Below are 11,022 nucleotides of genomic sequence, written 5' to 3'. Positions count from 1 at the left end.
TGTTTATGTATTCTGTCTGCTTGAGTGTATACCTGTTTATATTTGGGTTATTTAGATGTTGCCCCGGGTGAAGTGTTTATTTTATTTTTCCTGCTCTGACACAAATCGTCATGACAGCAACCACCCTTTGAACAAAGGGCCAGCCCAAGATGACGGCCTAACATTCCACTCAGAGTCAGAGTCAGGCTGTGGAGCCTGATGTCCTGGGCCAGGGCCAGGGGGAAGCTGGAGGCAGGGAGACAGGGGGTCTGAGGGAGAGGCAGGGAGACAGGGGGTCTGGGGGAGAGGCAGGGAGACAGGGGGTCTGAGGGAGAGGCAGGGAGACAGGGGGTCTGGGGGAGAGGCAGGGAGACAGGGGGTCTGAGGGAGAGGCAGGGAGACAGGGGGTCTGAGGGAGAGGCAGGGAGACAGGGGGTCTGAGGGAGAGGCAGGGAGACAGGGGGTCTGAGGGAGAGGCAGGGAGACAGGGGGTCTGGGGGAGAGGCAGGGAGACAGGGGGTCTGAGGGAGAGGCAGGGAGACAGGGGGTCTGGGGGAGAGGCAGGGAGGCTGAGGAGCAGAGGCAGGGCGGCAAGGCGGAAACATCAATGCGTCCTCAGGGGCTTTCATGAGCCTGCTGCTCCTGTCCAGCCTGCTCCTCCTGTCCAGCCTGCTCCTCCTGTCCAGCCTGCTGCTCCTGTCCAGCCTGCTCCTCCTGTCCAGCCTGCTCCTCCTGTCCAGCCTGCTGCTCCTGTCCAGCCTGCTCCTCCTGTCCAGCCTGCTCCTCCTGTCCAGCCTGCTGCTCCTGTCCAGCCTGCTGCTCCTGTCCAGCCTGCTCCTCCTGTCCAGCCTGCTGCTCCTGTCCAGCCTGCTCCTCCTGTCCAGCCTGCTGCTCCTGTCCAGCCTGCTGCTCCTGTCCAGCCTGCTCCTCCTGTCCAGCCTGCTGCTCCTGTCCAGCCTGCTCCTGCAGACTCTAACAGTAAAGGAGAGACTTGCCTGTTGGCACAGTGAAGTGTGAACACCGTTTACACATTGTGTTCTCCAGAAACGGAATATCTCACCACCTCGCTGGAGGTGAAAGCACGGGCTTTGGTTGATCTCCAGACCTGGTGGTATATGACTCTAACACCTTGCCTCACTCTTACTCCTGGGTCTATGACACACCACCTGGTCAGTTTCAATACTTTGCCATGCTCCTGTCTTGGTGGTCATTCAGCACTCGTTAGATAAACGGTTCCAGTACTTCAACTCTCCTCCACCTCTCCTTCACTCTCCTCATCATTTCTTCCTAATGTCCAGCTCTCAGTCCACATCCACCTTCATTCTCTGTCACTCCATCCCCCACTTCCTGGTCCCTGGGTGACCTGTGTGACCTCTAAGTGTTAGCAGATGAGGCAGCCTCATAGTCAGCTCTTTGTCAGCTCTGTGTCAGTCCCATGTACAGCCACTTCCCCTCTCCGGAGGGAGAGGGCATGATGAGGGGGGACAAGCTACTCCTACATTCATGTCCCTTTTGTCTGCCTTCCTGTCTCTCTGCCTCTCTTTGTCCCTGTCTGTCTGTCGATGTGTCTGTCTGCCTCTCTGACTCTCTGTCTACCTCTCTCACTGACTGTCCTTCTGTCTCTGTCTGTAACTGCATGGACAGTGTGTCTAGGTAAGTGAGAAGTGCTGGGTGCAGTGTGGTGTGTTGGTGACCTGCCTGCTGTGTGTTCCTCAGGAGGACTCTCTGCCTGTGGGCCTGGTGGAGCTGGTTAGCAACAGCCCCATCGCCTCCATACAGGACCTGCAACTACTGCTGCTCTCTGAGGGTCCAGGTAAACACCCTCTGTCTGTCTGTCTGTCTGTCTGTCTGTCTGCCTGCCTGCCTCATTATCTCTCTTTCTTGCTCTCTCACTCTTTGTCTCAGCCCCCCCCCCTCCCACCCCCTCAGTTTGTCTGACACACTCATAGACTCAATTGCTGCCCAGATCTGTAAATCTTAACATAGTTGTTGAACGTTTTGTCTCAGATGAGGATGAGGAGGGTTCTCCCTCCAACAGCAGTATGAACCGAGTTCCTCGGAGTCTGGGTAAGTCTCCCCAGCCTCTCCCTCTCCTGTGCACATCCTGGATTGACACCATAGTCATACCTTTATCCACAGCGACGTACAAATATCAAAAGTCCAGCAGAAGCGTCAGATCAGAAGTGCCCTGGTGGTTCTCTGGGTAGAGTGTGTACCGCACAGTCCTAAACATATACAGTACCCTCTCTCTCTCTCTCTCTCTCTCTCTCTCTCTCTCTCTCTCTCTCTCTCTCTCTCTCTCTCTCTCTCTCTCCCTCTCTCTCTCCATCTCTCTCTCTCTCTCTCTCTCTCTCTCTCTCTCTCTCTCTCTCTCTCCTCTCTCTCTCTCTCCTCCCCCTCTCTCCCTCTCTATCTCTCTATCTCTCTCTCTCCCTCTCTCCCTCTCTCTCTCACTGTCACTATCACCATAAAAAAGTGGATATTTATATAAATATCCTATTTTATATAAAAAATAGGAATACATTAGGAAAAAAATGTATAGTTCTTCCTAAGTATTTCTGTGGTCAGAGTCAACAAATCTTGTCTACGGAGTCAGACAGTGTGAGATCAGACAGTGTGAGTAAGTCTCACATTTGGCCATAAATTGTTAAAGACATTTAAAGGTGGAGTCAGATGATCTCAGTACTAGGTATTGAGATCTCTAAGACTAGTCTGGGTTGGATGAATGTGACCTGGATGTTTCTGGTGATAACCTTCTGTGACCCTTTAGCCTTCAGCATGATCAATCCCAACCCTTCAATGTACATATTCACCTGTCAGTCAACTGATGTTGACAGCTGGATCGAATCATATATTAGTTAGCTGCGCTCAGTGTGAAAGATGATGTCACACATATCTGAGGGTTGTGAACGCGAGCTGGTGTAAGTCATTAGTGATTTGCTGAACCAACACCTCAGAAAGTGAAAAGTCCGCACATTCTACGTCCTGGAATTAGCTGCTGCAGCACTAGTGTCTCGTGTGCTGTACATATAATATGACATAAAGGACAAATGGAATTATTTATCTGCTCATACTTTAAACAACATTTTTATTTACATGTGGAACAAGAAGTTGTTTATGTGGATGAATAGTGTAGTGAATAGAAGCACGTCTTGTGAGAGTGTCCAGGTCTTAGGAACAGTCAGTAACGTGTGTGTGTGTTGCCTCAGATGCCCTGCCGGCCCAGCAGGCTCTGTGTAAGGTCCGAACGGAGGTCACGGAGGTCACCCGCGCCATGTTGGATCGCAGCAACGCCAACTTCCTGCTGTGGCCCCCCTGTGTGGAGGTGCAGCGCTGCTCTGGATGCTGCAACACCAAGGCACTGCAGTGTGTGCCTGTGCTCACCAACACCAGACACCTGCAGGTAGGACACACCACACACACACCACACACACACCACACACACACACATACACACCACACACACACACACACCACACACACACACACACCACACACACACACATACACCACACACACTCACACACACCACACACACACTTGACACCAACTAAGATGTTCCTTTCTCATGAGGTGTCCCATCCTTCCCTTGCTTCTTCTGTTGTCCTCATCCTCTTCCTCACCAGGTGATGAAAGTCCAGTACATGAACAAGCAGCCCACATATGCCAAGGCAGTGGTCTCTGTGGTAGACCATGTGGAGTGTCGCTGCCAGCCAGCACCTCGGTCTCCGTCCGTATCCAAGAAGAAGCCTGCGCCCAACAGGCCAGGGCAGCAGGGGCAGCAGGGGCAGCAGGGGCAGCAGGGGCAGCAGGGGCACAGCAAGGGGCGCTCCAAGGAGGAGCTGCACCGTCGGGACGAGCTGAAGCACATCCAGCTGGAGCAGCTCCTGGGGCAGCACTGGAACCCTCACTGGGCTGGCAACAGCTCCACACAGCAGGGGGGCAGAGAGGAGGCGGAGCCCGGGGCGCTGGGAGGCAGAGAGGAGGCGGAGCCCGGGGCGCTGGGAGGCAGAGAGGAGGCGGAGCCCGGGGCACTGGGAGGCAGAGAGGAGGCGGAGCCCGGGGCACTGGGAGGCAGAGAGGAGGCGGAGCCCGGGGCACTGGGAGGCAGAGAGGAGGCGGAGCCTGGGGCGCTGGGAGGCAAAGAGGAGGCGGAGCCCAGGGCGCTGGGAGGCAGAGAGGAGGCGGAGCTCGGGGCGCTTGTTGACCCTGTGGAGAAGAGGGCGGAGGGGGGGGCAGCCCCCCCACGTATGCTGGGACAGCCCAGGCTGGGAGAGAGCAGGGGGGGGGTCATGATAAACACAGACAGGCCCCCCAGAGGACCAACACAACCAAGCAGTCCAGACCCAGGCAAGAGAACGCCTCCTCAGAACAGGCCGCTCCCACTGAGGCAGCCAATCAGAGACAAGAGAACCGATTCCATCCTACCGAGGAGACCAATCAGGGCCTGAAGGAGCATGGCAAGGACAATGACACTCCTGGGTGGGAAGGGAGGGTGGGCCTGGCACTCCTGGAGCAGGAGAGAAAGCAGCAGCTTCACCAGAAGCTGGACCAGGAGAAGGAGCTCCTCACCAGCACACAGAAGCAGCATCCGTCCACCATGCAAACAGCAGGTAGAATATTCCTTCATTATTCCTCCCAATGTTCCATGTGAGTTCACTCATTGTTCTTGTATTCTAAGTGAGCATGTGTGTTCGGTTCCTTCAGACACATCCACCACCTCCCCCAGCTCTCCCCCCTCCACCGCTGGCGCCACCCGCCCCACCCGTCCCACCCGCCCCACCCGCCCCGCTCGCCCCACCCGCCCTGCCCCCAACCCCAGGAAGAGGATGAGGAAGAACAGGAAGCGGATCAGCAAAGCAGCCATGAGAGCCATGTTGATGTAGGACGCTGATGAACCCAGGTGAGACATGGAACCCATAGAACATTCTGGAACCCACAGAACATTCTGGAACTCACAGAACATTCTGGAACCCACAGAACATTCTGGAACTCAAAGAACATTCTGGAACCCACAGAACATTCTGGAACCCAGCCGGTTCGGAACTTGGAATGAGATCACTCTTACTGATGAAGAGATCTAGCATGAAGCACGTTTTTTGTTGTGCGAGAAAGAAGTATGTGAACAATCATTCTAATTCTCTCTCTCGCCCCCCCCTCTCTCCTGCAGGTGGATAAGTCATGTGACCGTTCAGTGTTGGGTAGTTAGCACCTTCCCTGTGATGTCAGCACCTCTTCCTGTCAGTAACAGCTCGTCCTGTAAGGTGTGCAGTAACAGTACTAACGGCCTCTGGCCCATGTGACAGCCCCTGGGTGAAGACCAGGGCTCCTGCTGGCAGGATGCAGGATGGAAGCTGACCACACCACCACCTGCTCTGACTGTCCTGGAGAAGAGGGATGTGGGAAACTGAGTTCTGTTTGAACTTTCAGGACTTCTTCACTTCAGTCCACTGGATACCATTCCTGCCAGGTACCACGAGAGGTCCAGTCTGGTCTAGAACTCATTCTCCATACTGGTGAAGGACTACATTTCCCATGTCCTGGTTTGTTGAGTCACAGACACGTCCACCTGGCCCTCTCCCTCTCCCTCCAGGGCTGTGGTTAGACTGCTGCTAGGTAGACAGAGCTGGGACACAACCAGAACTGACCAACAGGACCTGCATTAGGCAGTCCTGTGTGTATCTAGGTTCTTGTCTCAGTTCAACAGTACTGTCTGTTTCCATGCTGACATCACTGTTGGAGAGCAAGAGCACCAACCCAGAGATATCACTCAGTAGCATAACAACGTAGATCTTCTCTCTTGTTTTCTGTCATATTTAATTCTATGTAACTGTGTAAACACTGGAACAGCCCTGTGTGGCAGCGTCCTCAGGACTCCTCAGGACGACTCATCAAGGTGCTCCAGATACACTAAACTGGGTCTGCATTTCTACATGATATATACCATTTATTTATTCATTTCACTGATCCTTGTTCCTGTGCCTGCTAGACTCATACCGGGTGGTGTAAGGCAGTGTAGGGTGGTGTATTGTGGTGTAGGGCAGTGTAGGGTGGTGTAGGGTGGTGTAGGGTGGTGCAGGGCAGTGTAGGGTGGTGTAGGGCGGTGTAGGGTGGTGTAGGGTGGTGTAGGGTGGTGCAGGGCAGTGTAGGGTGGTGTAGGGCGGTGTAGGGTGGTGTAGGGTGGTGTAGGGCAGTGTAGGGTGGTGTAGGGCGGTGTAGGGTGGTGTAGGGCGGTGTAGGGCAGTGTAGGGTGGTGTAGGGCGGTGTAGGGCAGTGTAGGGCGGTGTAGGGTGGTGTAGGGCGGTGTAGGGTGGTGTAGGGTGGTGTAGGGCGGTGTAGGGTGGTGTAGGGCGGTGTAGGGCAGTGTAGGGTGGTGTAGGGCGGTGTAGGGCAGTGTAGGGCGGTGTAGGGTGGTGTAGGGCGGTGTAGGGTGGTGTAGGGTGGTGTAGGGCGGTGTAGGGCAGTGTAGGGTGGTGTAGGGCGGTGTAGGGCAGTGTAGGGTGGTGTAGGGCGGTGTAGGGTGGTGTAGGGCAGTGTAGGGTGGTGGAGGGCAGTGTAGGGCGGTGTAGGGTGGTGTAGGGTGGTGTAGGGCAGTGTAGGGTGGTGTAGGGTGGTGTAGGGCAGTGTAGGGTGGTGTAGGGCAGTGTAGGGTGGTGGAGGGCAGTGTAGGGCGGTGTAGGGTGGTGTAGGGCGGTGTAGGGTGGTGTAGGGTGGTGTAGGGCAGTGTAGGGTGGTGGAGGGTGGTGTAGGGTGGTGTAGGGTGGTGTAGGGTGGTGTAGGGCGGTGTAGGGTGGTGTAGGGTGGTGTAAGGTGGTGCAGGGCGGTGTATCCCCACTTTATGTATCTGGATCACAGGATATTCTAATCAATCACGTATCTGTCCACAGAGAGTTCAGTTGTGCAAAAAAAGATGGAGAGTTTCTCAGAGAAGATGAGTAAAGGGATCAATGTGTGTGTGTGCTTGTGTGTGTGTCTGCTTGTATGTGTTTGTGCTTGTGTGTGTCTGCTTGTATGTGTGTGTGCTTGTGTGTGTTTGTGTGTCTGCTTGTATGTGTGCATAAGCATGTCTGGGCGTGGGTGTGTGTGTTTTAGTGTTCTTATATTTTGCTGTTTGACTGACACGTGAAGCCACAGGTGATGAGTGGGCAGTGAGCTGGAGAGAGAGACAGCACACCTGGAGAGAGGAGCGCTCTGCCTCCACACCTCACCTGCCCTCTGCCTCCACGACACACCTGCCCTCTGCCTCCACACCTCACCTGCCCTCTGCCTCCACACCTCACCTGCCCTCTGCCTCCATGACACACCTGCCCTCTGCCTCCACACCTCACCTGCCCTCTGCCTCCACACCTCACCTGCCCTCTGCCTCCACGACACACCTGCCCTCTGCCTCCACACCTCACCTGCCCTCTGCCTCCACGACACACCTGCCCTCTGCCTCCACACCTCACCTGCCCTCTGCCTCCACGACACACCTGCCCTCTGCCTCCACAGCACACCTGCCCTCTGCCTCCACGACACACCTGCCCTCTGCCTCCACACCTCACCTGCCCTCTGCCTCCACAGCACACCTGCCCTCTGCCTCCACACCTCACCTGCCCTCTGCCTCCACGACACACCTGCCCTCTGCCTCCACGACACACCTGCCCTCTGCCTCCACACCTCACCTGCCCTCTGCCTCCACGACACACCTGCCCTCTGCCTCCACACCTCACCTGCCCTCTGCCTCCACACCTCACCTGCCCTCTGCCTCCACAGCTCACCTGCCCTCTGCCTCCACACCTCACCTGCCCTCTGCCTCCACACCTCACCTGCCCTCTGCCTCCACAGCTCTCCTGCCCTCTGCCTCCACACCTCTCCTGCCCTCTGCCTCCACACCTCACCTGCCCTCTGCCTCCACACCTCACCTGCCCTCTGCCTCCACACCTCACCTGCCCTCTGCCTCCACAGCTCTCCTGCCATCTGCCTCCACACCTCTCCTGCCCTCTACCTCCACACCTCACCTGCCCTATGCCTCCACAGCTCACCTGCCCTCTGTCTTGACTTTAACCTGGATTTACAGAAATGTTCATGTTATACTGAGTTCAGCTGGACATGCAGGATCAGACACTAACACAGTCTGCTGTAACTACTCAGTGAATCATGGAGCCTGTGAAGAGAGGCTGTGCCTTGGGCCCTGCAGGTCCTCACAGACGAGTCCTGTAGAGAGGTTCGTCTGTGAGGACCAGGGGAGATGTTGGAGACCTCGATCACAGTCATCACTGGTGTGCTTCCATTAACTCATCATCCAACTCCTGTTCTAAATGATTGAATATGTGGCATGCTTGGCTCTTATAGCATCCTCTTAACTGTAATTGATTGTGTGTTTTGTAATGAGTTACATGAAAAGGAATGTGTTGTGATAACCTGTTGTGCCACTTAATGCTATTTTGATATGATTATAAAACAAAGCTCATGCTCAAATGTTGTTGTGCTTCAGACCTGGTCTTGCTTGTACACAGAGCATTCTGGAACTGACACACTGGTCCACTCAGTTACATAAACATCTCAGTCCAGTGTTGTCAGGCTGTGAGATTTGGCTCCGAAAATCCCTGTGTTTGACTCGAATGTACATTTTAGCGCGAAGGCCATGAATAAGTGGTGAAGAAGTGAGAGGATTGACTTTCCACACAGGTGACAGGGCACAGCGGGGTGTTTTCAGGGCCCCAGACCAGGAGAGGAGAGGAGGAGGAGTTTATCTGGGAGATAGCAGCAGTACATACGCAGCTGCTCCAACCTGATGGAAACCCACATCACTCCTGCCTGACAGCACTTTGGCTTACGAGTTACTCGCTGATTCAGCGCTGGAGTGAAAATGCAGGTGTTTGTTCCAGGAGCGGGGTGGGATAGAGAGAGGGAGAGACAGGGAGAAAGAGAGAGAGGGAGAGAGGTGCCCTCTGGCACACACCCATCTATGGTGTGTTCTGCACATTTACCTTCTTGACTCAACTTCTGGAACTCACACTGTCATAAACCTCCTCCTGCCCTCCCCTCTCTCCTCCCCTCTCTCTTCCTGGGACTTGGCAGTAGTGCGTGTATCCATGGGACCATGTGCTAGTGTAAGCAGCTTCACAATAGGCCCACGGCTCTACTGTCCTCCTTCTCACACACTCACACTACTTCTAAACAGCACACCACCTCCACATTCAGCATGGAGGTGGGAGGACCATCTTCAAGGAGTGGCCAAGTTGTCCTCCACCCCCCACGAACATCAAACAAGAGCTGGGTGAGGGGAGCGTGGTGGGGGGGCCCGGGGCCCTGGACAGCCCCCCAGCCCAGCCCCCCAGCCCAGCCCCCCAGCCCAGCCCCCCAGCCCAGGGAGAGGTGTGGGAGGGGCCAGAGGCAGGCAGCGTGACTAAGGAGGAGGCTGCCTGCTAGCACAGCTGACTGGACAAGCTTTAAGACGGATCTGGCCTACCGGGTGCGAACAACACGAGCGTTCAAGCGACCAGATACCCAGCTGACCTCAATCACCCAGCCGACCTCAACAGCCCAGCTGACCTCAACAGCCCATTCAACATCTGAGGCTTCTCTTACGTAATGTGAAAGTAAAGTCTTCCATTTCATCTTCCTCCTAGCTGTTTCTCTCTCTTTCTTTTTTCTCTCACTCAATTTATCTGCCTCTCTTCTCTCCCTTTCTGTTTGTGGTTCTGGGGACTGTGAGAGAAGCAGACAGTTCAGCTTCTCCTCGTCCATCTCTTCTGGTGCAGCTGCTCCACTGCCAGTTCCCCTTCAGCATGTAGAACACCAAGCATGCAGTCCATATCATGCTGCTGCCTCTGTGTCACACACACACACACACACACACACACACAGTGAGACACACACACACACACACAGAGACACACACACAGTGAGACACACACACACAGAGACACACACACACAGAGACACACACACAGAGACACACACACAGAGACACACACACAGAGACACACACACACACACACAAACAGAGACACACACACACACAGAGACACACACACAGACACACACACACACACACAGAGACACACACACACAGAGACACACACACAGACACACACACACAGAGACACACACACAGACACACACACACACAGAGACACACACACAGAGACACACACAGAGACACACACACACACAGACACACGCTCAAGCACATGCTCACACAATGGCTGTAATCTTTATCTTTCCCGGCTATACACAAGGGCCCTTCCTGTTATCTTATTTCAGGCTTGATTTCTTCCTCAATGGGTGTGGGGTGGGTGTGTGTGTGTGTGTGTGTGTGTATGTGTGTGTGTGTGTGTGTGTGTATGTGTGTGTGTCTCTCTCTGTGTGTGTGTGTGTGTGTGTGTATGTGTGTGTGTGTGTGTGTGTGATAATGCGAGAGAAGGACTCAGATAAAGAAAGGGGGGGGGGTTGAGAGCAGTGGTGTGGTGGTAAAAATTGAGGTGGGTAAACTATCAGTTTTATTATTTATTTATGTATTTATTTATTTACAGGGTCGTCAAGCACCCTCCCCCCAGGCGATCTTTCACGTCTGTTTCTCTCCCCCCCCCCCCCCCCCCCCACACACAGCCCCATACAGAGGCTTGAGAACCCTGTTTATTTATTCATTTTGACGTTTCATTAGGCCTATTTAGAAGGAACCAGCAAAGTTGGCTTGTATCTGCATCATCGTATTTAAAAGAACATTAATAATAGTAGGCTAGCCGTTTGTCCCATGTCTTAATGCGATGTTGTGCAAATTTACCAAAACAACGTTTACAAACGTGAATTGATCTTACTCTGTATTCTGAACTTTACTTGAGGCTTTTTGCCGGCATCTGTGGGAGTGGGAGCACTCGATGGTCTCTTCATAAATCGCCAGATATCCATGGCTAATTAATCCATTCCGAACAGACTAATCGACAACGTGTGTGCACATACTTCGTGGATCCTATTGTTGCCGCCGCAACGCATTGATTGGAGGATCACAGACCATACAGCGCAGATGAAATGATTCAGACTACAGCGTTTATATGT

At 54.1% G+C, this 11,022-nt stretch overlaps 1 protein-coding gene across 1 annotated transcript; it reads left to right on the top strand.

Moving 5' to 3' along the window:
• The first annotated feature begins 606 nt into the window (after nt 1-606).
• pdgfbb (platelet derived growth factor subunit Bb) lies at nt 607-4,497 on the top strand. The gene is made up of 5 exons (XM_084676882.1): nt 607-957; nt 1,696-1,792; nt 1,987-2,046; nt 3,189-3,382; nt 3,606-4,497. Exons 1-5 carry the CDS (start codon nt 607-609, stop codon nt 4,428-4,430), a joined length of 1,527 nt encoding a protein of 508 aa, XP_084533008.1. The 3' UTR covers nt 4,431-4,497.
• Nucleotides 4,498-11,022: the final 6,525 nt, after the last annotated feature.

This window comes from Hypomesus nipponensis, chromosome 17 (genome assembly GCF_054491055.1).
Source record: "Hypomesus nipponensis isolate SF chromosome 17, ASM5449105v1, whole genome shotgun sequence".
Lineage (NCBI taxonomy): Eukaryota > Metazoa > Chordata > Actinopteri > Osmeriformes > Osmeridae > Hypomesus > Hypomesus nipponensis.
The sequence above is the reverse complement of the archived record's forward strand: the minus strand, read 5'-3'. Positions and strand labels throughout refer to the sequence as shown.

Coding starts and splice junctions, on each gene's coding strand:
- pdgfbb (XM_084676882.1), top strand. CDS start 607: ATGAGCCTGCTGCTCCTGTCCAGCCTGCTCCTCCTGTCCAGCCTGCTC. Junction 958..1,695: donor TGCTCCTGCAGACTCTAACA/GTAAAGGAGAGA, acceptor TGTGTTCCTCAG/GAGGACTCTCTGCCTGTGGG. Junction 3,383..3,605: donor CCAACACCAGACACCTGCAG/GTAGGACACACC, acceptor CTTCCTCACCAG/GTGATGAAAGTCCAGTACAT.